At 36.8% G+C, this 27,217-nt stretch overlaps 1 protein-coding gene across 1 annotated transcript; it reads right to left on the bottom strand.

Annotated features, from left to right (window-relative positions):
• Nucleotides 1-3,232: 3,232 nt before the first annotated feature.
• Nucleotides 3,233-26,449, bottom strand: AASDHPPT (aminoadipate-semialdehyde dehydrogenase-phosphopantetheinyl transferase). Its single transcript, XM_009999421.1, has 6 exons — nt 26,444-26,449; nt 26,082-26,307; nt 14,226-14,347; nt 13,562-13,723; nt 8,608-8,685; nt 3,233-3,391 (listed from the first exon to the last, which is right to left on the bottom strand). The coding sequence occupies exons 1-6, from the start codon at nt 26,447-26,449 to the stop codon at nt 3,233-3,235; spliced, it is 753 nt and encodes a 250-aa protein (XP_009997723.1).
• Nucleotides 26,450-27,217: the final 768 nt, after the last annotated feature.

Below are 27,217 nucleotides of genomic sequence, written 5' to 3'. Positions count from 1 at the left end.
CTGGACAAGACACAGCACAGATGTTGGAAGTTTTATGGCCTGACAGCTACAGGGGCAGGACCTGACAATTAAGTTTGATGACCTGGCAACTATGGCAACAGGATGAGGCAATTTATTAATGTGACTGCGAGAATGAAGCAAAAGCTCCATAGCCCGAGGTTGCGTTAACAAGGCTAGAGGCAACATCTCTCAGCCAGAGGCTGTATCAACTAAACCACATTGTGGTGGACATTGGCTCTTCCCTCATCTTTTTTTCCTAATTATGAAGCATCCTGAGCCTGCTAAAATCCAGTCACCACACAACTTGTGCTAAAACTCGAACAATGAGTAACGGATAAAAGTAGCAGGCTTGAAGCACTTCTTGTGTGGCACCCTCCAAGGACCCCAGCTTCATGCTGTGATTGTCACTGGATCCAAGGGTGCTATCATCTTTTCTGTCCCCTTTTCTTCATCCCTCTCTGTTTCTAATCTGATTCTCAGCACATAAGGGTAATAAAGCCTGTAATTTTGCTAAGTTTTGCTAGTTGTAGCCTGTTGCTTTGGGAGTAATATTGTTGTGTATTGGGTTTTTTTTGCCAAGCTTTATAATCTTACCAAATTTTCAGTAAAGCTGTGTTTTGTTTAATCCTCCTGGTAATGCCATTACTCCTAGGAACTACACAGAGAATTAAAGAGGTTAACCTTGCCCTGTCCCCACTGCATGAGATTGGTCTGTTAAAAACGGTTAACCATACCCACTGAATGGGATGGGCTCAAAACTTACCTGTACCCAGTGCATGCAATGGGCCCTGTCACAACTCTCCCTGAGAGGGCCAGGTCTGAGAGGAAGACTGGATCTAGCACACCTGGGATCCTCTCTGAGAGGAGTTGTTTAGAAAGCAAGGGAGTCCAATCTGAATCTCCCAGGGTTGTCCAGCCTGAGTTGTGATAGTGAGGAACTCCAATCTTCTAGACAATTCTGTCTGGACTGTTGCGCTTTTATTTCATGGAAAGCTACCCAAAACTAACTCATTTTTCTAATCTTTCTCATTAGAGATAGCCCTGAAAATCATATTATATTCCTGGCAAGCAAACCAAGTGTAGTTTTCTAATTTAACAAAATTGGTTTGTCCTCTACTTACATGTAGCACAATATTATAAATAATTACATTAATATTTTATACGCTCTTTCCAATGAAAGAAAAATACTGTTTTCAGACACGGTTTCCAGGCAAGAGTAACTCATTTCTAATGTGAAATTAATTACTTTAGCCTCAGAAATCTGTATCTGAAAATTATCTATTCATATCATTCCCTATGTACAGTTCCAGCAAATAGTTGGCAATTTAAACTGTCTCGTACAGCTGCAATTGATGCGTGTCCTGTGACTGGTGAGGACTGGCATGTACCAGACTGGTTAACTGCCAGCCAGCCATGGCACTCAGTACTCTCCAGGTCCCCATACTCTGAAAGGCTTCCTTATTCTGCAAAGTTCAAAAATCTGCAGCAAAACAAGTATTTTCTTTCATCTTGGCAACACTTCTAGTTATTTTAGCTCTTAAGCAGCTTTCTGTGCTTGCCCATCTGGGATTACAGTACACTTCAGGTAGAAGAGGGTATGGCAGAGTGAACTGAATCAGTTAACAATATCCTGTCCCAGTAAATGATATAGTTACATATCCTCTGAATAGCCTTTTCTGGCCTCCATGAAGTGCTTATTATTTATTGCAACTTGTATTTAATTGAAAAAAATCAGACTGGAACACTTGACTTAGAATTTGTACTTAAATTATTGTATATTTCTGTTCACTTCAGATTTGAAGTCACTGAACATCTAATATAACCCTTGTGGAATCTGGAGAGAAGAGTTACTGCTCCACCCATTTGCTGTTTTGGAGGAAAAAAGCAAAACACCAAAAAACATGATTAGCATGCAAGGTCCCAGAGATCAGTAGGAAAGAGTCATTGAAACAGAAACAAAAATACTAATCAGAACATGTAGAATTGGGAAAATTTAACAGCATAACTGAATTCAGAACTATCTACAGCAAAACTTCAAAAGCTTGCTCTGTACTGTAAAACTCATCCTTCTCTCACTACATCTTTTATCTTTCTATTCAGACGTGGCTCCAAGGCTTACATTGCAAGTAGATTCTCCTTTAGTCAGAAATACAGGATGCAGCCAAGTCATACAGAAACCCAAATTCCCTGAAGATCTGTGTTTAACCATAGGACAGAAATTAACTCCTTTCAGCTGTGAAAATCATTCTATTCTGTATGACTCATTCTGTTCAGTATGTTGTTTCCTTACGTTTAGATGGAGCATAATGTATCTATGACTTCTAGAAAGCCAGAGGTAAGGGCACAAAATAGGATTTGTTTCAAAAAAGAACATGAAATATTCTAAAGGTGCACTCAAGATCTACAGATTTTCTGCAGAAAATTAAATTCATGGTAAGACAATGAAATATTCTGTCTTCATGTGTTACGAGACTTTGTCACATGACAGTGACTAGGGCAGAACAGATGTAAATGCAAGTTTGAGAAAACTGAACTGCTGTTTGGCTCAAATCTATTCCTGAAGGAAAAAAACCCATATAAAGAACCTTTCAAAATCCAATCCTAAATTACATACAGGAATCTTTAATTAACAAGGATTGTACGTGAAAAGGATATGAAATATTTTTCAGTTAATCCCCTGCCTCAGACTAGTTTTGCAAAGATGCAGTCCCAAGACTACTAAGATCCAGACGTCTTTAGCCTGCCATTACAGAAAATCAAAGTGTTGTACAAACACTTGCACCATATAGTAACAGCAAAAGGGTTAGTACCAATTCTTCTGGCTTTATTCATCCATTCAAGAATAAAACCAATATTTTTGTAAGAGAAGAAGCAGTATCATAATTCAAGCTTCAGCATAAATGAAGTATGGAAACATATTTTTATGTATCAAAACACTTGTCGGCTAATCAACATTATTGTAGCTCTGGTCCCTGTTCCTAGCATGGGTAATTATTGAAGTGCATGAACCAAAGGTACAGAGAAGCAAAAATGCATGTGTCCAGCTTTTAACTCAGAATTCCTTAAGATCTTCCTTAAGATATTGATAAAGAATGGGAATTTTTAAAAGGTGAAAAATCAGACAGTTCAAATAAGGAAAAATGTTTCATTTACACATTCACACTTCTGATGATGAATTATGCAGAGTAACAGCATGAAAATATTAACAATTTTCCTTTTCTTGTAGGTATTCTCATCTTGAATATGAACTCTGTTTCACTGGATTCTCCTGCTTAGAACAAAAATTATCCCAATATGCAGAATCCTCAGGTGTGACTGGAATACCAGATGCAACTAAATCTTCAAAAGTCAATAATGTAAACTGTGGTTGGTTAGGCTCCATAGCACATACCTAAAAAAATAAATATTAGTATTAGAGGAATCAATAAATCTCATTTTTTTCCCTGCAGTATTTACTGTCCTTTAAACTATACATTGCTTATATACATAAACTGTACTATACATTGCTTACTGAATAAGAAAATATTCCAATTGAGACCAATATCACTGTCCCCAATTTAGGCTATACAGTAATTAACAGAGGCATATAACAAACAAAACACACAGAAAAAGCCAATTTTTCATTGAAACTCAGTTCAGAAAAATGAAAGAATGAAGGACAGAGAATGATGCAAATACTAACGAATGACTGTTTAAGTCTGGAAGAAAAAACCCACCAACAAAACCAAGCTGTACTTTCTTTCTTCAGCAGACAATTAATTGAGATAATAGTCTGAGGATTTATTCCACTAGAGGTGTACCTGTTCATACTCCTTTTAATACAAGCAATGACTGGGGTTATGCATGCTTCTCTCAAACCCATGCTATTTAAGGACAAAAGTGTCCACAATCAACCCACAATTCCCAATGGCAAATCCAGATCAAGTGCAGACTGAGATACTGGAGATGGTTCAAGCATGATTTTCTTTTGACAAAGAAAGTCCTGATAATTTCTCCTTAATGTGCCTGGAAATGGTTTCCAGAAATAGTTGATAAGTCACCTTTCCAGAGATGGAGGTGAGGACAACAGGCCTGTAATTCCCTGGGTCTTCCTTCTTGAAGACAGTGACATGCGCTTTCTCCCAGTCTCAGGGCACTTCTCCCAGTTGCTATGATCAACAAAAGACAATTGAGAGTGGCCTTGCAATGGTATCTGCCAGCTCCCTTAGCACTGTGGGTGCATCACATCAGGGTTCATGGATGTATGTACATCTAGTATGCTTCACTATTCCCTGACCATATCCTCTTCCACCAAGAGTACTTTTTCCTTGCTCCTTCCCTACTGATCTCTGGGACCTGGGTTTCCTGAAGGCCAGTATTGCTAATAAAGACTGAAGCAAAGGCAGCAGTCAGTACCTTAGCCTCTTCCATGTCCTGTGTACTCAGGGTCTCTGTCTCATTGGGCAAAGGACCCACATTTTCCCTAATCTTCCCTTTGTCTCCTGTGCACTTAAAGAAGCCCTTCTTTTTGCCTTGGACATCCCTAGCCAGATTCAATTTGGGCTTTAGCTTTCCCAACTTTATCCTTGGATACTCAGACAATGTTTCTGTATTCCTCGAGGTTACCCATCATTGCTTACAACCTCTGTACACTTTCTTTTTGTGTTTTGAGTTTAGCTAGGAGATCTTTGAACATCCACATGGGCCTCTTAGCATTTTTGCCAGACTTCATACTCATTAAGATGGAATGTTCTTGAGCTTGGAGGAAGTGATCCTTGAATATTAAACAGCTTTTTTGGGCCCTGCTCTAAGGCTGTATCATAGAATCATTTAGGTTGGAAAGGACCTTTAACATTACCGAGTCCAACCCTAAGCCTAATGTTGCCAAGTCTACCATTAAACAATGTCCCTAAGCACCTCTTCTACATGTTTACACAAATACCCCCAGGGATGGTGACAAGCACTTCCCTGGGCACCCTTTTGGTGTTGTTTTTTTTTCCCTAATATCCAATCTAAACCTCCCCTGGCACAACTTGAGGCCGTTTCCTCTTGTCCTATTGCTTGTTACCTGGGAGAAGAGACCGACCTCCACCTTGCTACAATCTCCTTTCAGGTAGTTGTAGAGACCAACAGGATCCTCCCCTCAGCTTCCTTTTCTGCAGACTAAACAACTCCATTTCCCATATCTTCTCCTCTTAATACTTGTTCTCTAGGCCCTTCACCAGCTCTATTGTTTGTCTTTGGACATGCTCCAACACGTTATCCCACAGGACTTTTCTTTTAGGAGGCCAAAGTCTGCTCTCCTCAAGTCCAAGGTTGTGAGCCCTTCTCCCTGCTGGCAGTATTCTGAACTCCACCATCTTGTGCTCACTGCAGCCAAGGTTGTCCTTGACTGTCACGTAACCAAAAAGTGTCTGCTTGTTGGTGAGTAGGATGTCTAGCAGAGAAGCCTTCTTCATTGGCTCCTCTATCATTTGGAGAAGGAAGTTGTCATTGATGTACTCCAGAAAGCTCCTGGATTGCTTATGTCCTATAATGTTGTACCACTAGCAGATACTGGAGTGTTTAAAATCCCCCATGACAACCAGAGCCTGTGAACATGAGGCTGCTCCTACATTTTGTTGAGGGCCTGATTCACTTTTCTTTCTGGTAAGGTGGCATACAGCAGACATCCACTATAAAGTCACCTTCACCTGTCCTCTCTTTAATCCTAACCGATAAACTCTCAGCTGGCTCCTGCCAGGCACCCATCCCCAGGCAGAGATCTTGCACTCTAGCTGCTCTCTCACATAAATGGCAACTCCCCCTTCTTTGTGTTCCCTGCCTGTCCTTCCTAAGGAGCCTGTATCCCTTGATCACAACACTCCAGCCATGGGAGCCATCCCATCCCGCTTCAACGAACCCAACCAGACTACAGCCCTGCAACTGCACACAGATCTCTAGTTCATCATGTCTATCCCCCATGCTGCATGCACTGCCCTACAGGCACTTTAGAAAGGCACCCCAGCATGTTGAGTTCCTGGTGATGGTTTGAGGGATTTGCCCATAACAGCATCTTGCAGGCACTTGCTTGTTTACATGCAAGTGCTGGAAGTGACTCCACCTAAGGCACATTTTGTTGATTTTGTTCTCTTTTCCTGTCACATCAATGAAGGTAAGTCAGTAAATAGGTAAAAGAGCAAAAATGTCTGTTCTCTGCTTCAGTATTTGGGCAGTAAACTACTGTCAGTAGAGATAGCAAAATGGTTTGTGTTTGTTTTAAGAGCACAGCAAAATACAAAGTTGCCCAGAAATAAAAAGTTAAGCTGCCTCTCACTTTACCTCCTCACACAAGTGACACAGTGTAGAGACATTTCTGTACATCTGGCATTTTGCACATGAGGTAAAGATGCAGCAAGTGTGCCTGGAGCCATGCAAGTGACATTGCAGGTGCATACCAAGTATGAACCCAGCCTCAGAGCTAACAGGTAGAGTTTGAACTTCAGCACATCCTTGTCTGGAGACAAGTGTGCTCTAACCGAATTAATCACAAGTCCTCTGAAATTTAGCAAGTGATAGACAAAAAGATATTTTACAGCCACATAGGAATTAGAGAGAATTAGAAACTCAGCCATCCTTCACTGAAACCTGTCTCAGAGACTCAATATCTAGGTAAGAGTGCAGATAAATGTTCTGTCTTTTAAAGAATATAGCAATCACTAGCACATATTTTCTTAAGATTCTTGATACTAGATACTTCAATTATGATAATTTAAAGTAACAATTGCTTTTCCTGTGAATTGCAGGTACTTGCTATCAGGTTGGGAAGAAAGTTCACTGAAAGCACTTTCTATAAAAATGGACTACTCCTTTGATGGCAGAGAGGGAACAGGAACAAGCACTGACATCCTGAAGCGATTGCATAACGTCTACATACTCTGTTTTTTAAAAATTAAGATGAAGAACACTTTTTCCTCTCAACACATCTAGCAACTCATAGAATCCTTTTTTATATGCCTCTTTGACAGAGGGAAGGCCATTTTCATTATCTCCGCACTCCTGTCAGGAGTCCTGAAAAGGCACAATGCTATATTACAGAATTTTTCACTTTGTTTCCATCTTGGGGAGTCACACAATGCTCACTTGTCCTATTAAAAATGACCTTCTTTCAGCAAATTGAGCTACTGAAACTTAGGACATCACAAATTCAGTCAGTAGATAAGTATGCCTTTGAGACTTTTCTTAATGCAAAAATTTTCAACATAACTCTTGATACCAGTCCTATTATTTCCATGATAATACTAAGGTGTGTGACAGCAGTGGCAAAGGTCAACACTCAAAACCCCCAGATTTTGTAGAATACTTAGATGATTTGTCTATAGAAATAATGGTCACCTTCTTTTCACTTTGGATTAACATTTATCAATATTCCTGTAGGAAAGATGACATGTAGCCCCACTGGGAACCTAAGTATATCCTGTCAAAGAGACTCCACATATTTTCTTAAAGAATAATTGAGCATTGCCTTACCACAGTAAATCCTCAAAGGTAGCTTACACCTCCTTTTTTTTTTAGTATATCCAATACTAGTTAAAAAGTCTGCCTCTCTGTGTTATTCATGAACACAGACTCAGACTTTATGATCATGACTGATACGTGCATGACCATTTTCATGTAAATCCTCAAAGGTAGCTTACACCTCCGTTTTTTTTTAGTATATCCAATACTAGTTAAAAAGTCTGCCTCTCTGTGTTATTCATGAACACAGACTCAGACTTTATGATCATGACTGATACGTGCATGACCATTTTCATCCTTTTATACATTCATATACTATTTTTTTTTTCTAGTTTCTGGCAGAATCTTTGTATCTGAATAACAGAACAACACTAACCCAATTTTTTGCGAGCAACTGAAACACCACAGACAAACCTGGCAATTTGTCGCACTTTTCTTTGCTGATTGTCTGATCATTTCAGCTGCACCTTGCCAGTATACCTCAAAATTGACTCTTATTGCTATCTTCATGATCCAAGTCTTTGTTTCATTACACAGAAAATCCTGAAAAGCTTTAAAGCAATTTTGTTGCTTCTCTCAGTAGAGAGACCACATGGAATGAAGTCTAACACTGCTGTTCTTCCCATCTGTTGGTTGTTGTTGCTTGTCTCATGGGTTATCTTGTCATCATGGTGTTTGAAAGATGGATATGCTCTGGGATACGTGCACTGACAATCCACCCCTACAATCAAGTTGTTGAGCTGCTGTTCTGGTTTAGCAGTCCAGATTGGTTCACTGTCTCTATTTCCTTCTGCAAAAAACATGTTTCCCATATCAGTACTACCAGGCTGTGCCAAAAAAATCACTTTATCTTTTCATGAATGAACACACTGAATGCTGTGTAACACATACATTCTAGATTTGACATTATTTGTTGCTGTCCTCTGAAACCATCTCTCCTTCCCAGACGTTTCCTGAAATAGGCACAACAGAACTAGAAGTAACAGTTCAGTAACAATCTGGTTAATTCTGTCCTTAAGCTTTCTCCTTGGCTCTCCATCTGAGATAACACACTTTCAGCTACTGCATCAGATTAAGTTTATTTTCAAGTTATTAGTTATCAGGAACTGAAAAAGTTTCCTAATTTCTTACATCAGAATGCTTTTGTCCAAATCCCTTCTGTTTCCCGAGAGCCACTGCGACATGATGATGGTCATCTAACCGGGTTTCCTAGAAAAGATGAAAAATGGCAATGTGAACGCATTTTCTTTACTCTTTTCCAGCAAAGACTGTATAAATGTTTAGAATATGGTTTAGAACAACAGCAGAACATAATTTAAAATACTACAAAATAATGACATTCATAAAGCAGTAGACTCTTTTAGCAGTTTTGTTGGAGAGCTCAAAAGTGCAGATATATTAAAACGTTAGGAGGGCTGAAATGGTTACTATAGGTTACCATCACTCATTTGTAGATATTTATATTCAGGTTTGTGACCTTAGCATTTCTTTATCAGTCCCTTCTGTGTTACAGGCCCTTTAGCCCATCTTAGCTATTTGATTTCCAGTGAGATCAAGTCTGAACTTCTGGGATGTATTCTGAGGAACAATGATCTAAGTGTAAATTTAAACTAGTGACTCTCACTCTTGGCTTCAGGTAGCATGTTAGATCACAACTCTGAATTTCTGACATGGCAGTCTGAGCACTGCTCTGTATAAATACAAATCAATTTTCCTCAAAAACTGTTTTTAGATATGTAACTATAAATTTATTAATATGCTTAATCTAATAGCTCTCTTTCATAGTGTTTTCCTCTAGAAAGCCAAAGAATTCACCCTATACAATTCATTTTAGTTAAAACACTTCTATACACTGTTTCTGAATAATATTTATACTATAGTCAAGTCACAATCCTGTTGGCTTTTAAAAAATACATACACAGGAGAAGGGGAATAATGTTTTCCTTGTTTTGTCATCCAAAAATTTTCACATAATTTCTACACCAACTTTCTAAGGTGAAAAGCAAAAATAACAAGAATTTTACTTAGAAAAACGAACAATTTACATATCATCATTAATCTGAAAATCAGTAGTCTGGATATTCTCTTGGGAGGTATGACTGAAGCTCAAATTTCCACTTCCTTTGAAAAGACTCTAACTGTACTTTATAATAATACAAATAAAGCATGCTTCTTTTTCCTCTGACAGCTTGTTGGTTGCCTTTTCTCCCCCTTTTAGTCTGATAAAAATGACTTTTAAAACAAAGCTGCCAGTCTGCATTAGGCTTCTCTACAGTTTGTCTACCATAAAGGCTTTTCAAATATTTCAGTTGCAAGGATACTATTTCTATGATTCCCAAACAGTGCTGCATATTAGAAGTGTCAAGATGCTCAGCCCAAACCTACTCATCCCAGCTCAGCCCAGACAGCAGCTGCTCTAGTCATGTGTAACAGCAGTAGAACTATAATGTTGGGAGACTTTACTTGCAAAGATGTGGATGTCTTGGCAGTTAGGTGCTGGTGTGAGAGTAGAACCATGTTTTTACTTTGATCTCTCCAGTACTAAAACTGTGCCTATTTGACAGATTTAGCAGTGAACTTTCTTTAAGCTTAATGCACAGAAACGTCTTTTTGTGAAATGCACTTATGTATTACATCTTGAGCTGTTTGAGCAACTATAAACATATTATAAAGTCTTTTACATATTGTTAATAAAATGGGGCTTTTGTCAGCTCAAAGCTGCATTTAACAGAAGGACCATTCCCTGAGAGATCCTGCCCAACAGGCAATGAATTAAGAAGATTCCAACTCCTTTAGTTTACATATCCTCTGTGATCACAGAAGAGTTTTTATCATCTTACAAGAAAATGTAACAAACTATGCCCTTCATCTTATCTTTGGTGCTTCAGAGAAATGTAAATCCAAAACAAACACAGAAGGGAAGGAGATCTTTCCCAGCTCCTATTACTTGCCAGCAAAAAACTCAAGGTATGGAATTAATGAAATACACTGAAACAATAAAAAAACAGCAAATCACCTTGCTTACCTATTCACCTGGAGTTATTGCTATACCAGCTTATAATATAAATCCAACTTTTTAAACGGAAATAGAAGATTAAACAAAAATAGAGAGAGGACATTGGTACACTTTTACCTTAGAGAAATTCCTTTCCCTTTCTTTTCTTAATATTCATGCAGCAACAGACAGCTTATGAGCAAACTACTTTCCCAGCCAGGAGAAACAGTTGCAGTGCAGAGAAAAATAGATTTTTACTCTTTATAACTTGCTGTATGAATCCAGTTGGATTAGTTAGTCTTAGAAGTACAAGTTTTCATTCCTTTTTATTCCTGACAATACAAAAGGATTAACTTCCACTGAGGGTGAAAGATTCCATTGCTGCACACCAACACCAATTACTGAATATGTTTCTAATTGACCCAGGTAATCTCAGTTTGAAAATAATTTTCTGTAGGCAATGTGTAGATAGAGAAATGAAATAAAAATTTGTTGTGAAGAAAGGCAAACAATTATTTGTGTAGCAGCAGTGATGTCAGGTGATTCTTAATCCTCAAGTGAGGTTTAGGATAAATTGGCTGCTTCCCTTCTAAGCTGGCTGTATTCAAATGTCTCATTTAAGATTCTGCTTTAAAATAGATTTCAGTAAGTGCCATCCAGCCATTGTTCTTGCGTAACTGTAAAAAACTGGGACCAATAAGAGTCATAGACTTAACGTTTTGCAAATAAATAATTAGTTTTTTCCGTACATATCAGATCTGCTACATATAAACATACATTTATAATGTATATATCTTATTACATAATAGAATTTGTCATAACTGTTATCAACCAACTTCATTTGCCTTTATTAAAATGAACTAATACTTAATTCTGTATGTTTATTTTATTCAAAAAAAAGTAAAAGGAGCATATAGAATTAATACTACTGCTACTACTGCTATTGATACTAATAATTACTTCATTCTAAATTTACGCCCTGACAAAAATACTATATCAGTCTTCACTGGGCTACTAAACTTATTACTAAACAAATTTGTTGTTTTTTTGTTGTTTTTTTTTTAATGAGCAAAGCATGCAGTGCCTATGTGAATAAAGCATATTTAATACACAGTGCAGAAATACCTTAGAATTAAATTTAAGTCTTTAAGCACAGTTTTACTCATTTTTTTTCTCCTACTCCTTCCAAAATAGTTGGAGGGCTAGAGTACTTTATGAAAACAAGAGCCTAAGGCTAAATTAATCCATCAAGATAAAACTACATGAGACTAGGTCTGAGCTACTGCCTTCTATCCAAGCTCAAAAATACATGAGGCATAGAGGAGGGGAAAGATACTTCGAATAAAACCAAAACCTTGATAAAAGGACAGCAAACAGTCAAGCACACAACAAGGTAGTTCATGGGGTATTTAGATTAATTTTTTATTTTTTTTCATGTTCACAGAAAATTCTGTCTCAAATAGGAAGAGGTTTTGCTCTTGTTGTGAACAGTTACGGGCTCTCTGAACAGGTTTGATCTGCTCAGACTCACTAGTATTTCTCTTGACTTTTTTGCAGTGACAAGTATAAAGTGGCAGATCTTTTCCTAGTTTTGATGCTTTTAAAAGTTGCTTTTTTCACATTATACTGTACTTTCTGAAGGAGTTTTCAAAATATTTTCTCTAAATGGGTAAAATCCCCTTCTCTCTATTGTTTTTGGTAAATTAGATTCTCTTTAAAACTGAAATACGGCAATCCAAAATATGTGATAATTGGATTGCTCTCTTTGGTAATCTCCTAGCATAAAGATTATAATTTTTTTATTTGTTAGAAGAAGTTCACTCAAGCAAATTCAGCACAAAAGGAATTCAATGAAAATACTATACCAGTAATATGCCTCCCAGTCTTACTCGTGACTCTTAATGACTTCTCTTGGGTAGCTCCTCCAGATTTCTCAAAATTAGTGTTTTCAGTTAACAAATTGTTTTTAGAATTTGGCTCAAGGACAGATAATAATAAGACTTTTAAAGTAAGAAAATGGGCACAAAACTAAATTTGGAAGAAGAAAAAGTGATGCTTAATTTTTGACTGGTGATTGCTAACTGAAAAACTAATTCTTTTTTTTTAATTTCAGTTTAATAAATGTTTAAATTTAAATGAAATTATATCCCAATTGAGGCTGTCTTTAAATTAAACTATATAATAAGTCCTTTCTTTGAAACACTACCATCTGTCTCATTTTAAGGCTGTGCTCTTGGGAAGCAGGGGACAAGCATGGAAGAGAAGACATTCTTCAGACAAAAATTAAATTAAGCTTCTAGCAGTAATTACTAATGATAAGGACAGATCAAATAATTATAAAGCATCAAGTAATACAGAGAGCTATCTACATCATTGTCTTCAGGCTATTTTAGTCAATCAACCACAGGCATGTAATCAATGACCAAATGTAGCTAGAAATGCTACCAAATCTAACAGGATAGATGGTTTAGTGATAAGTCTCAGCAACTTTCAAGAAGGAAAAACAAACAAAAACCCAAAACTCCAGCCTCTGATAGGAGATTGAGCCCAAAGTAATGTTCCAGTTAAGCAAAGTCAAGCTTTTTGAATCCTTCCATTCCCACAGACCACAGCCAATCAGCACACTGTAACTCAAAATCCACAAAAAGCACATTTCTACCAGCTTGCACAGACAACAGGAAAGAAACCCGTAACATAAATTGAGTTAGTTAACTAAAGGGGTTAGTTAATCACTAGTTCCATTCTAGACCTAATGAAGAGCTTTTTAGAAGCTGCCCAGAATTGAGGTCTGAACATGCTTTGGTGAACTTCCTGTACACCCTAGGATGAATTTAATAGAATGAAATATATCCCAGGAACAGAAAAAATTAAAAAATATCATAATGAATATACTTCCAGGGTGTTCTTACAATCATAAAAATAGTTTAGAATGTAGTGGATTTATATATTATGTTTTGATTGATATATGTTGAATGTGGTTATACAGAATAAAGGTGTGAAGATGTAACTAAAAGAATCAAGTATGCAATGCAATCATAGTGTGTTGAGACTGTTGATCATTTTGAAAAAATAAAATTTAATATTTCTTACCTCAAATGTCCACTCTTCTTCTTTCTCTCCATCAAGAAGCATTTTTGTCTCCTTATAAACCTTCCCTATTTCCAGTTGCAATGGAGACACATTAAATTCAATTCTTTGCAAGTTAAAGCCAATTCCAACTCCGATAGCCTTTAAGAAGCTTTCCTTTAAGGCCTAAAACACAGAATAAATGCATTTTATTCATCCTGGCTGTTTTCAAACTATTTTATAAACATTACTTCTGAGCAGACACTGCAGACCAAAGAAATTTAAGATTCACACTACTCTGAACGTGAAGGTAAACTACTGCAATTATCAAGTGATAAAGTTCTCAGCATTGCCAATACCCAGACTAACTTGCTGCATTATAATGAATATGCAACCAAATTTACCTAGTGGCACATACAGATATGAACTCTTTGCCTTTTACTGGGTATGTGTTAAAGCTAGTCATAAATCCTTCTATAAATGTCAGCTGTCCTATGGTTCTCAAACCTATTCTGATACAACCAAAAAAAAACCCAACACTAAAATATAAACCCATTAAAATATCACCACACAAACACATAACTATAAAAGTATATAAATTTATCCTAAGAAAATAATAACAAAATATATCAAAAGAGAGCATGTAAGTTATAGCATTGCAGTCTTTTAATAGAAAAAAAGGTATTACCCAGTGCCTATGAAACATATCCAGCTGCATCCATTCATTACTCATAGACTTGATTACACCCCACTCTGTCTCAGTAAACTGCCGCTTCATGATGCGAAAGAAATTTGGAATTGAGCTACTACCTATAAAATAGAAAGAGATATTTACAGAAAATTTAAGAGTAGTAATAATAAGCAAATTAATTACCTCATGTTACTGCTCCAGAAACAACTTGTAAGAGAAAAAAAATTATGAACCAACTCTGCTGTATAATGTGAATTTATATAGCCTCCAAGCAGCGATGTTGACGACTGTTCAGTACACAGTATGAAAAAAGCCATTAATATAACAGAACTACTGCACTAAACATGTGAAATGAGAGTCATAAACATATTACATATTATTTTCAACATTTTCTAGAAAGGAAAGTATGTAACCAGTCCAAATTTTAAATTAAAAAAAAAATATATTCACCTACAAAAGTAGCTCATTGACATCTGACAACTTAATCTAGTAACATTTTATAACACAACATGCTGTTTGTCATAATTGATTAAACTATTCTGCCTCCTGCCCTTGGATGCTGGGATACAAAACAAAACAGTTTTTTAAGCACTCGTAGAAATACAATCTCCCAAATTTATCACATGCATCATTAGTCTTTTAGATTTATCCTGCAAGAAAAGCAGGGGTAGGAAGATACCCATAATCCCAGGAAGAAAGATACAAAGGAAAAAAAAAAACAAAACCACCAAAGCTTAAAGTCATTAGATTAAATTTAAGCCTTCCCTAGAAAGAAGCACAGCTGTGCAGCACCACAGCAGCTCTTCAGGGGCTACACCACTCTTCCCCACTAGTCTAAATTTACTTTGCAGAAGACACAACAGACTGTGTGGTTATATTGATCAATGGCATTTCTATAATACACTGGAAGCTCTGGACCTCATTACATGCTTGGCTAATTGCCCATGGCCTATATAATTAATCAGCACACCATACAAACTGTCCAATAGACCATACAGCTGGCTAAACACACAATGGCAAAAGCAACCTATTTTTTTATTAGGGATAATAAAAATCTGGATAGAGACAACTTCACATATTGGGACTTTTTTTTTTTTCATATGTTACGCAATGTTCTTTTTAAAAAGAAAATACTACCTCTATAGTCTGGGGTTTTTTACTGGCAGCAGTCATAATTGGTCTGAGTGAACTAACACCAACTAAAGCTCACATTCAGGTTTGCTGGCAATTTCCTGCTCATATTGCAAAGTGTAACCTGACAGAGTGTACACATGACACAGTAGTGACATTTCAGAGATGTCCTCAATTTCCTTTGGAGACCAAAGTGAAGACAACATCTTAAGACAGATATTTTGTTGACAGTTGCAGTAGTCAGCTAATGGAATGATCCAGAACAATCTAAGGACAGAACTAACTTTCCTCTCTGGAGAAAATTATTATATTGAAAAAGAAAGGCAACAACAATGTCAAATGTTTTGATGGATTACCAAGGCAAATGAAATAATCATTAGACAATCAAACTTCCCTGAAACAATGAAAAATAACAAAACAAACTTTTCAATTTGGAGAAAGGTTATTGTCTTTCCTCTCTCCGAGTTTAAATGGCATATTTTATGATCAAATAACTGTGTTAACACCTGCTGCAAACAATATTTTTTTTTCTCCTTTCTCTTCTTATCTAAAGTATTTAAGACAACAATGGTGAGACACCAGCCTCTCCACGTGATTCAAAATACAAAATCTCAAGAATCTGGTGGACCGTTCCTCCTCCATTACTTTCAGAGAGTTCTCTTCCTTTCAATAACCTAGGACTATTCATGCTACCAGAGAAGACTACTTAAAGAGTATCCACACTACACTACCTTCAGCATCTACAGGTGTCTAATGCCTCCTGCATTGTCAGTCCTTGTGTCATCTCAACATTATCATGCACGAACACACTCAAACTGTTTAGTACACTGACTGTGTATCAAACATAGGCTACTGCCTTTTCACTCCTTACCCCTTTTTTCTCCTCATTTTCTTCAACTGTTCAGCTATCTTTCTCGAGGATTATGTTCAAATTTACACAGTACTTTCCCCTCCACTCCAGCTGTCCATCATATCCCTTCTCTGAAAAGCTCAGGCACCACTTTCTGCTGAACTGCTCTCCCCTCTAATTTCCTTCTGAATACAGTGCAGTTGCTTCGCTCTTAGGAAGGGATCAAATTATAAAAGCCAGGACTATTATTCTCCACAAATTACTAGCAGTACCACAGCCTGCCTAGTCCATGTCTCTATATTTGCTTGAGTATCAGAGAAAGGTTCACAGAATCATAGAAAATCTAGGCTGGAAAAGACCTCTGGAGAACATCTGGTTCAATCTTCTGTTGAAAAAAACCCCTTACATTAGGTTACTTATGGCCTGTCAAGCATTGTCTTTCACCCCTCTCTGGGCAACTTATTCCAGTGCTTTGCTGTTCTTACACTAAAAACCCCATTTTTTAACCAGAAGGAACTTACCTTCAAGCAACCAGAGCCTGTTGCCTTTTGCCCTGTTCCTGTGCACCCTCCTTAACACAAGCACCTTTTCTGCAGCCACCTTTCAGATAGACTTCAATTAGATTCCCCTCTTTAGAACCTTACCCTCTTCAGGCCCAACAGCCCCTGCCTTCAACATTTCTACACAGATCAAGTTCCTCAACTATCTAATCACTTTAGTTGCCCTTCACTGAACACTCCTCAATGTCCACGTGTCTCTCATGACCTGGAGGATGAGAAACAGACAAAGCTAGAAGCAGTAGAAAGGTGTGGGATTTTTTACCTTATACATTTTTTGCTTTTACTTCGAAGAAAAAGCCTCAGGCATAAGACATCATAGAATTATAGAATGGTTTGGGTTGGAAGGGACCTTCCAGATCATCTAGTTCTAATCCCACTGTCATAGGCAGGGATATCTTCCACTAGACCAAGTTGCTCAAAGCCCCGTCCAACCTGGCCATGAGCACTTCCAGGGATGGGGCATCCATAGCTTCTCTGGGTAACCTGTGACAGTGTCCCACCACCATCACAGCGAACCATTTCTTCCTAATATTTCATCTAAATCTACTTCTTCCAGTTTGAAACCATCCCCCCTTCATGTACTGGAAGGCTGCTATAAAGTGTTCCCAGAGCCTTTTCTTCAGGCTGAACAACCCCAACTCTCTCAGCCTGTCATATACCACAGTTTAAAATCTCCCTCTGAAAGAATGGGAACAAGTCTCATTTTCCAGTTATTCAGTTGGTTTAAAATTTTTACTTATAAATCACCTCTCATTTGAAAGCTATTTCAGAAATAAAGACACATATCATCAATTATACAAACACTTGAACTTATTCCTATGACCATTGTAATTAATTAACATTGCAAATTCTAGTTTACAAGATAATAATATTCCATTACAAACGTACCAGAGAGCTTTCTTTCATGCTGAATAATTCCAGTACACATACTTTACAGTTAACAGTTACTTTGGGTACAACTTTGACTTAAACATGATGTAATCTACATATGATCATAGAATCTTTTAGGTTGGAAAAGACCTTTAAGATCAAGTGCAACCATTAACCCTGCATTGCCATGCCCACAAATAAATCATGTCCCTAAGAATTGCATCTGTAAGACTTTTATATACCTGCAGGGATGCTGACTCCATCACTTCCCTGGGCAGCCTGCTCCAGTGACTGACAACCCTCTTGGTGAATATTTTTTTACCCTCTATTAATACCTTAAAATAAGATTTTTATTTAGTATAGAAGCCTAATCATAAAAATGTGACTAATAAAGAGGTTTTTCTTTTCACAAATGCATATATCTCTTCAGTCATCAACCAAATAACTTTACTATAAACTTAATGAAAATCTAAGTTAACAGTTATAAATTTTGAACACAGTATTTCCTGGCAACATAAACTTCAAAACTATTTCCAGTCCTCTGTATAGATACTTCTACAACTTAAGATGATTGACCTTCCTCACTTCAGTTTTTACCAGTTTTACTGCCTTCAAATTGTTTTGGTCAGATACAAACTAAGTACCTTATATTGTGGTCTGTATCCATGACTATGGAAATTGAAAGCTAAAAGCTACAATTGCAGCTCATTGATCAACTAATTCCCTGAAAAAAAATCCCAACCAACCAACAAAAACAAAACAAAACAAAAAACCCTAGAATGCTAACAGATTCCTAACTGTCTTGATGTACATGAAAGGAATAGGTCAGTGAACAAGAACTAATACCTAATCAATACATATTAATTTACTTTCAGATGCTAAACAGGCAAAGTCAAATGTATTACCTAGAAAAATGAGCAACTGAAGTATTAACAGATCAATCCACTTAATAATGGGAAACATAGGCTAGCTACAAATCCTGCAAATTAGCAAACTTTGTAAGATTAATATGTTTGCAGTCCAGAACTCTTGGGCTGACAGGACATAAGCTATATTTGATCATGTTTTTCTATCTCTAAAGGAAACCAAACTAAACTAATACAGAGAAAACATTTCTTCTGCAACAGATGCCGAAGTCCTAATTGTTTATTAATACCAACTATCCCTTTTACAGATGTTTAGAAACTGACACCACAAAACAAATAATTCATTAGATAAATTACTAAGAAGAACCAGATAGGAAATAAAAAAACCATGTTTTTAAAATCTTTTAGCTCGCACAGCTTTAGGGTGAATTGGAAATTGGATTTGCAATCTGTGATCTCTTCCACAATTCTCCCAGTGATATACATGTTAAACATCCATTCTTATCATGTAAGTACTGATCACATGTTTTATCTTGGCATACTTCAGAGAAGCAGCATTTACTTTAAAATGTCAGAAAGTCTGAGGTTGCCTCCTTTGAATTATTCAACATTTCCCAGACTGTAAAAATTGAAAAGTCATAAAAGACAGAAATAATTTGATGCTTGATATTTTCTTTGCATTTAGGCTTGTTGAGTCTTTGCAATATTGAGGGAAACAGCCAAGGTCCCAATTATATTACTGTGATTGGGTCTAACAGCACTGATGAGTGATTAAGCAAGCTGCCCTGACAGTTAATGTTCAACAGAAGAAAGTAAAAAATTAGAACACATTTCGAGAATCACAGAATATTAGGGGTTGGAAGGGACCTCTGAAGATCATCAAGCCCAATCCCCCTACCAGAGCAGGGCCAAAAACTAGGGCAGATCACTAAAATCAGAAAAGCATCCAGACAGGTCTTGGAAGTCTCCAGAGAAGGAGAATCCATCACCCCTCTGGGGAGCCTGTTACAGTGCTCTGTAAGCACTGGAGTGCTCACACTCCTCCTAATGCACCCCAGGATATCACTGACCTTCTTGGCCCCAAGGGCACACTGTTGTCCCATGGACAACTTGTCTACCAGGACTCCAAGGTCCTCCTCCACAGAGCTCCTCTCTAGCAGATGACCTCCTAACCTTTCCAAAAATACCAATTACGGAATAAACTGTGAGTACTTTAAATTCAGTGTACAGGATACTTCAGAAAAAAAATAAATAAAACAACCCTCCCCCCAAAAAAACCAACACCCAAATCCCAAAACAGACAAGCATTCTTATAGTTTCTCTTTCTCTTTGTTCTAACCTTTTATTTTTACTAAAAGCTCCTGGTTTAAGTTTTTTACTTTCTTAATTGTTCATTTAACCTTTATTTTAAACACATATATTCTCCACAAATTCATTTTTACTGTTCTACATTTTGCTGTTGGTTTCTATTTTAATCCAAATGTTTTCTGTTTTTCTATTAAAAACAATCATAAATTACTGAGATAGGCTTTTCAGAAAAAAACAACTTCTCTTCAAAGAGGAGATTCAATCACAGTATCAAATTTTCCTTTTCAGTTTATCAAACACTGGTGCTTAAACAATTACCAGGATATGCGCAAGTGTTTTTACTAATGTGACATAATTCCAGGCTAAAAAAAGTAGTAGAAATATTATTAAATAAAACACAATAATGCAACTGCTGTACAACATGTATTCTTTAAGGGTAAGTTTAAGGCTGCTGCTTCTTCCTGTTTTCAAGCAGAACACAAACAAAGAAATTTACTCAGTGTAAGGCCATATGACCACTATGATTTTTTAGTTCAATAAGGATATTATTAAGCTGCTTTATTTTTTAGATGTAGTGGTACCTGTTTTCATATTTATAAATCCTGATATACTTAATCAAGTAAAAGTAACATTTTACTTAAATTCTTGGTTATTTTCTTCTTCCTAAACAGTGCATTTGATGTATCTATACTTGTACCATTAGCTAATAATTTGCCAATTGTCTCTTGTAGCAAAAGATTAGATGCTGACTGCTGCTATGAGATGTACAAAACAAACAAAAACAATTATAACTTTTGTTAAGGTGAAGTTAAGCCATCCTAAGACATATTAAAGCACTCAAAAATAACCAATCTGTTTTGGCATCTCTTTCTAGGTCAAGAAATTCTTATTGCAAAAACTGAACAGCAGCTATTAAAAAAAGCATTACAAGTTCAAAAACTTGAATGTGGCTGCTAGATAAAGGACAAGCCAAATATCTTAACTATGATGTAGGCTTGCCTAAACTTCAGTTCAGTTTATGATTGCCAAAAGAAACTGCACAAAGTTTGTAACTGGCTGGAGAGAGAGCTTTTCCTCCACTGGCTAGTCTTAAGTATGGTAGTCAGCTTCTTCACGTGGAACTCTGGCTCATGTGTGCCATCTCTGATTTGAAGATGTCTCTTGTATTAAGTCACTTCATTGATGAAATAATGAGATTGAAAAGACAAAATTTCGTTAAACTCTGTTTATAGTTCTCTGCCTTAGAGAAAAACAGTTTCAAACAAGCAGGTGTTTGCACATAATAGCCTACTTTCTTAAAAAAGCATTTCAGGGACTACTTTAATATCTAGTTAATTTTCTGTAAAACTCACATGCAGAAAATTGACCTTTTTGTGCCTCTTAATATGCAAACCTAGGGGAAAAACCAGAAGAATAATGAGAAAAGCTAACTTTATTGCATATTAAACACTTAATTGTAGAAGTACATTGAGACTGGAGATGTCCACATTAAAAACTGTAATGCAACAAATGATTATGAAATGTTAATCAACTGTTAATTTATTTACCTTTGCAATTCCATTTAAGCTAAAATATTGCATTACCGAAAATAAATTCATTTGCATAGCAGAAGAGCTCTTGAACCTAAGATCAAATCTTTTTTTCAATGCTCAAAGCAATCTTTATTAAACTATAATTATTTCTTAAGCCTCCAAAAATGTTCTACTTTACAGGGTTTATGTTACTGATAAGTCAACCAATATCCCACACATCACTCAAACCAAGCTGACGTGTGTTGTAAAATTTCCTGAACATAAGTTAAAAATCAAATACATGATCATAAGCTGAGTTTTTTCCATAGAATTTTATAGCACTATGAGAATCCTTCTATATCTTTTTTGTGAAAGGGTTAAAATAATTTCAGATGCATAACCTCTCTTGCCAAATAACGTCCACAATTACTTTTATTAACAATTCTACAATACAGTGTACATTTTCCCAAATGATTCAAGATTTCATCTTAAACTGATCTAAGGAGAAGAAAGAAATAATTTATCTCAGTAGTTCTTCAAGAACAACTGAAAACCTGATTTGTATCTACAACAATAACCTGCAAAATAGCAAAAAGGTAACAACACACAGTACCTTAAAGGTACATTTTCCTTTTCTGCCATCAATACATCATTTAGTTCAATATCGGAAAGGTGGAAAAAAGGTGATAAACTGTTGTGTAACTGTGGAACTTTTGTAGAACTGTCTCTATCTGCACTGCTAAGAATAGCTTCTTGTGTGGGCTGCCTTCACCTATAAAGAGGGCTACGTCTTGCAGCAGTTTCACTTTTCAAATTTTAATGATGCAGCAAAAGTAATATGGAAAGAGGTAGCTTCTTATTGCACACAAGTAAAACAAAAACAGAGAGTACAAATTAAGCAGTGACATAAAAATGTACACGTGCTCCAGGTCTCCTTCCTACATGTTAGCACACTAGCATACTAGCATATTTCTCAAAACTTTCAGCTGCATGATACTCTCTCGTACATTCACACTGCATATTTCATTCACTGGTTGAACAACAAAAGGAGTACCAGAACTACAATACTGGAGTCCTCAATCAAGATTCTGTTGGATTACATCACAAGAATAAACACTTTATATATAAACAAGCATTTGAAAAAAACAACAACCACGAAAACCAAACAACTTCTGTAATGTACTTTGTACATATTGAACTCTTTGTCCTTGTGGCTATTCCAGAGAAAGAAATTTATAGTGGATTCACTCTCAGAAATACAATGTACTTAGCAACTGCAGAGCAAGAGCACCACTCAGTGGAATTATCAGATGAAACAAAACTGTAAAGTCAAAGTTATGTATTCACAACACAGCAGTAAAAACAGTTGCAGGTAATTCTACTAAGATAAAAATATTTCTCAAAAAAAATTTAGGTGAAAAACCTGCTATCTTTAGTTTATATTGCAGACACAATTTTAAATTCTGCCCCTAACGTTGCTTATTTGCTGGCTTCCTTTAACACATACAATTATTAAGTTTTCAATAGTATCATATTTCTTTTCAAAAAATACAAATTGTAATTGCAAAAAGGAAAATGTATGGCCATAAAAAAAGACCTCTTTAACATTTGGAACCTGGTATTTTATTTAATATTTATGTAAAGTTACATAATACAGAAAGCAATTACACAACAAGGTGCTGACACACTGATGACAGCTATTTTTCATGCACAATGACAGGCACTGTGGTTCCTTCCCTTATCAAAGACAGAAAAGATGTATACAAGCTGTTGACAGCTAGATTACTTTAGGACAGACTATGCTAGATGTGGAACTTCAGATACTGGAAAGCCAGAAATTTTCTAATGATGCATTTTTTTACTCCTCTGTATACAATGTGGAGCTTTAATTCATATTGTGGATACAGTGACTTGCCCTAGTAGCCCCTTTTCCTGTTAAAAAAAATAGAATATAAAAATTAAATATCTAAATCTCTGACAAAAGTGGGAGATGTGAATAAAGTAGCCACAGTTAAAGGTAGGTAAATGACCCATGTTCAGGAATCACTAGCTTGTTTCAGATTGGTCATCTGGATACCTAGTTTTTCAGTATCACTTTATTACAAAAAAAACAATTTTCATTCCATCATTCGTCTTTGGAATCATGAGCATCTCCAGAATAAATAACTACTTTCTCTCTATAAGTAAAAACACTGAAGCCTGTTCATACCACATGTCAAAGCATTGCTTAGTCTCACAAGCCCGCAATCACAAATTAAATCCCCACAGCTGCTGAGTGCTGCTGCCCAGGGGGATGTGGCAACCTTTTCTCTACTGTATGAGGTCATGACTGCTGCCATCAACAATTCCAGGACACAACGGCAGGAGCCTCTCTTGCTACTGAAGAAATTAAGAACTGAATTTGTACCTACACCCCATTTTTACATCACTGAAAACTGAGTTCAGCTTCCCCACTTTTCCTGCGTTTCTGCTGAGATTAAACTCTGCCCGATACCAAATACTTCAAAGTTCAGCTTCATGTTGTTATTTGGAAACCCCGGGATAGGCAACCAAAAAGATGCATGGCAGAAGTGAAACAGCAATCAAAACATTGATAGAATGAACTCAAGATAATTCTTTCCTACATGTAGCCTGCTAAAGATGATAGAACTAAGAGTTAGTTACATTATATACTGAGGGTCTAATTTAGATTCCACATCTCTTACAAGAGCAGTTATTAGGGACTCTGAATGAAGAATACACTTAGACACAATGTAAAAGAACCTTGAATTGTTCTGACACTGCCTGTGGAATGAGCAACAGATCAATGGACACGGATTTATCCACTATTTCAGAGATTTACCCTGAGGGAAATGAGAAAGGAATAGTGAATAAGTAAGTAAAAAATACAAGAGAAAGGAATCAGTAGAGGTTTTTTGGTTGTTTTTTTAAAATAAACCCAGATAGTATTTAAGTTAAAAAATATTTTTTCTATTAACTGGAAAAGAACTAAGAATATATTCCTTTAAAAAGTTGAATGTAGTATATTTTAAATGAGAAGTAATACCAATACAAGTTTCTAAACCTAAAGTTAAACCTCCAGTCTTCACAATTTTTTCCTACTTTCAGGAGAGTTTAGCATATTTTATACGACTTGTCAGCTGGACATGGGTAATGTCTCTTTAAAACGCCAACTACATTTCCAGCTGCCAGCAGAGACATCCCTGTCTCCATGTATGGCAAGTATAAATTGTTTTCAATTTTTAATTTCCCAAGAAAGGCTTAAAATACAAAGGAGAATGTTTGAACACTTTGATTGCCACTATTTACCTACTGGAACAGAAGAGTTTTTTAAAATGAGTAATTAGGGAATCTAGCGGTAAGGCTGTGGCAAGTGCAGCTGAGGTATTTGCAAGGGTGTTGGGTCTGGGATGTTAATTGCCTGTAAGGCACTGCATTTCAGCTCAACGCCAAAACAGTGTTGAAAACACATCAGTACTTTATCTACTGCTGCACTTTGCATAGCAGCAAGGCCTTTGCTGTCACTCTGTCTCCCCAGCAAATAGGCTGGGGGTGTGCAAGACACCGGGAGGGGACATAGCTGGGACCCCGTTTTGTTTTGTTTTGCTTGGGACAGCTATGATAAAAGCACTGGCTTTGAGCTTAATCTGGTATTTGGGCCCTGCATTACTGCAGTCCCTTCAGGGCTGTATCTCTTCCAGAGCAGCTTTATCCATGGGCCATAGCTCCTGTCACAAAATGCAGAACTGTGCTGGTGTGGGGTCCTTCATCCCACACTGTGGCAGCACACACTGGCTACCAGCCCTGGAGTGAAGGTCTAAAGTAGATGGAAGTGAGACACAGAAAAGAAGACCTTCGCTTTGGACTTCAGTAACATTTCTGTGCATTTTAGCTAAACATGCCAATCAAAAAATGTACACTTGTAATAATGGTTAAAAAGATGTAATCAGAAAATTATCCAAGTCAGGGCTTATTTGCATCTTTACATTACTACATAAATTATTTTGTAGAATAAATGCTAGGCACAGTGAAGACTGTGAAGAGAGATTTTTTAAGAACACAGTTATTACTGCCATTAAATGATCTTGATACAGCTGTATTTGAAAATACACTTTTCTACAATTCTACTTTATAATTTTGGTCCTGAAGCAAATTAATATAGTCAGATTAGTGCAGCACTTCATACAAATAAATATGCCCACATCTAAAGTTTGTGACATTAAGCATTTTACTAGGGGCATCTCAAATGCTCCCTCATGATCCCTTCTCACTGAGGATTTCTGCAGATTCAGCAGATCTTCAATGCCAGTTTGCTACAGTATTGGGTCTGGTGCTGACACACAGTGTCAACACTTAATGTGGACAGGGGAGCAACACAGTCACAGGCTACTAAGTTCTTGTGGATATGGATCCCACTGTTACTAGTTGGAAAGTTGCTCCTGCTTATACCCAAGAGACAGTAAACCTGTAATTTACATATCTGCAGATGCCAGTCCTGCCAGTATCATAGCAAGATTACAATGTTTTCTACAGCTCTGCTTTTCTAAACTGGAAATATATCAATTTCTAGAATAACAAAAAATCCTCAATAAACATTGAGGAGCACATTTAACATTTTTTAAAAAGCAATTACACAATACATTTTTAAACTCTAATTACACCAAATTTCTAGGACATAGACTAGTTCTTTGGGGAAAGGTTGAAATGTGTAGTCCTGAAACACTACAGAATCTGCATTGATGACCAACATGCATTACCTGGTAAACTAGTCTTCATAATATCGATGCCAACTTGAAGCTCAGGCTCAGCCGCAAGAACTGCATAATCTCCTTGATGAGAGACGTTGAAGTTGTAATTCGAATACATACTGAGCACGTTATTTGCCAGGAAAGGTTTTCCTTTTGATGTCCTTTGCAAGTGTATTTCATTCCAAGGAATGCACAACTTCTCTGCAATTAATTTACGGATCAGCAGGCGGCCAGCCTATGAAATAAAATAGGAATTGTTCATACAGAACTGTTATGCTCTGTGCAAAATATCTGTGGTTGCTAAAAAGCCACCTGCTTAAAAAAATATGCTTTTATTATTGCCAATAGAAAGTGTATTCTAGCCAAATCACCTCCATTTCTCTTTTTATAAAAGCCTGTCAAGTAAATTTAACCAAGATTTCACCAGAGCCAAGTATGTAACACATTAGTTATCACTATTAGCACAACACCTCACATGACCAAACAAAAAAGCAGTCCTAGTCTAAAAGAGTATTTCTTTCTCTATCTTATTAACTTAGGATACTTTATTGCACAGATAAATACTTTTTATACAAAGCAGAATAGTAAAACTGTCCCAAGAGCTTTCCTTTCAGTACATTCAGTTACCTACAAGCCAAATGCAATACTGAACAGCTAAAAATTATTAATAACTTCTTCTAGACTAATCAGATCTGTCTTACTACCACATTGTTATGTGAGATTTAAATTTAAATTATGTAAAATAGCTGTACTCTCTTCCACACTACACTGCCCTCACGTATAGTCACCTCGAGTACACTGATTTTGTCTCATAACTTGACATCACAACATAAAAACTGTAAAGTCTTTCAGAATAGCTGTTAATACCACACTGTACCACATCCCTTCTTCCTCCTAAGTGAAGGTGTAGGTAAAAGTACTTTGTAACGGATTTGCCTCCCAGAAAAGCCTTTGAAAGGCATATTCTCCTACGAGCAGTCACAAATGTGGGCAATACTGAATCTGCAGGGAGACAAACCCGTCCCAACGGGAAAGGGCTGGTCCCGGGGCCCACGAGCGGTGCCAGAGGGGTCTCCTCAGCGGAGCGGCCTCCGCCCGCGGCCCGACGGGCCGCCGGAGCCTCCTCATGGCCCCGCCGAGGGGCA

The sequence above is a fragment of the Chaetura pelagica genome, unplaced genomic scaffold (assembly GCF_000747805.2).
Source record: "Chaetura pelagica isolate M959 unplaced genomic scaffold, ChaPel_1.0 scaffold85, whole genome shotgun sequence".
Taxonomy (NCBI): domain Eukaryota; kingdom Metazoa; phylum Chordata; class Aves; order Apodiformes; family Apodidae; genus Chaetura; species Chaetura pelagica.
Note: the sequence above shows the minus strand (reverse complement) of the source record. Positions and strands in the feature narration are given on the sequence as shown.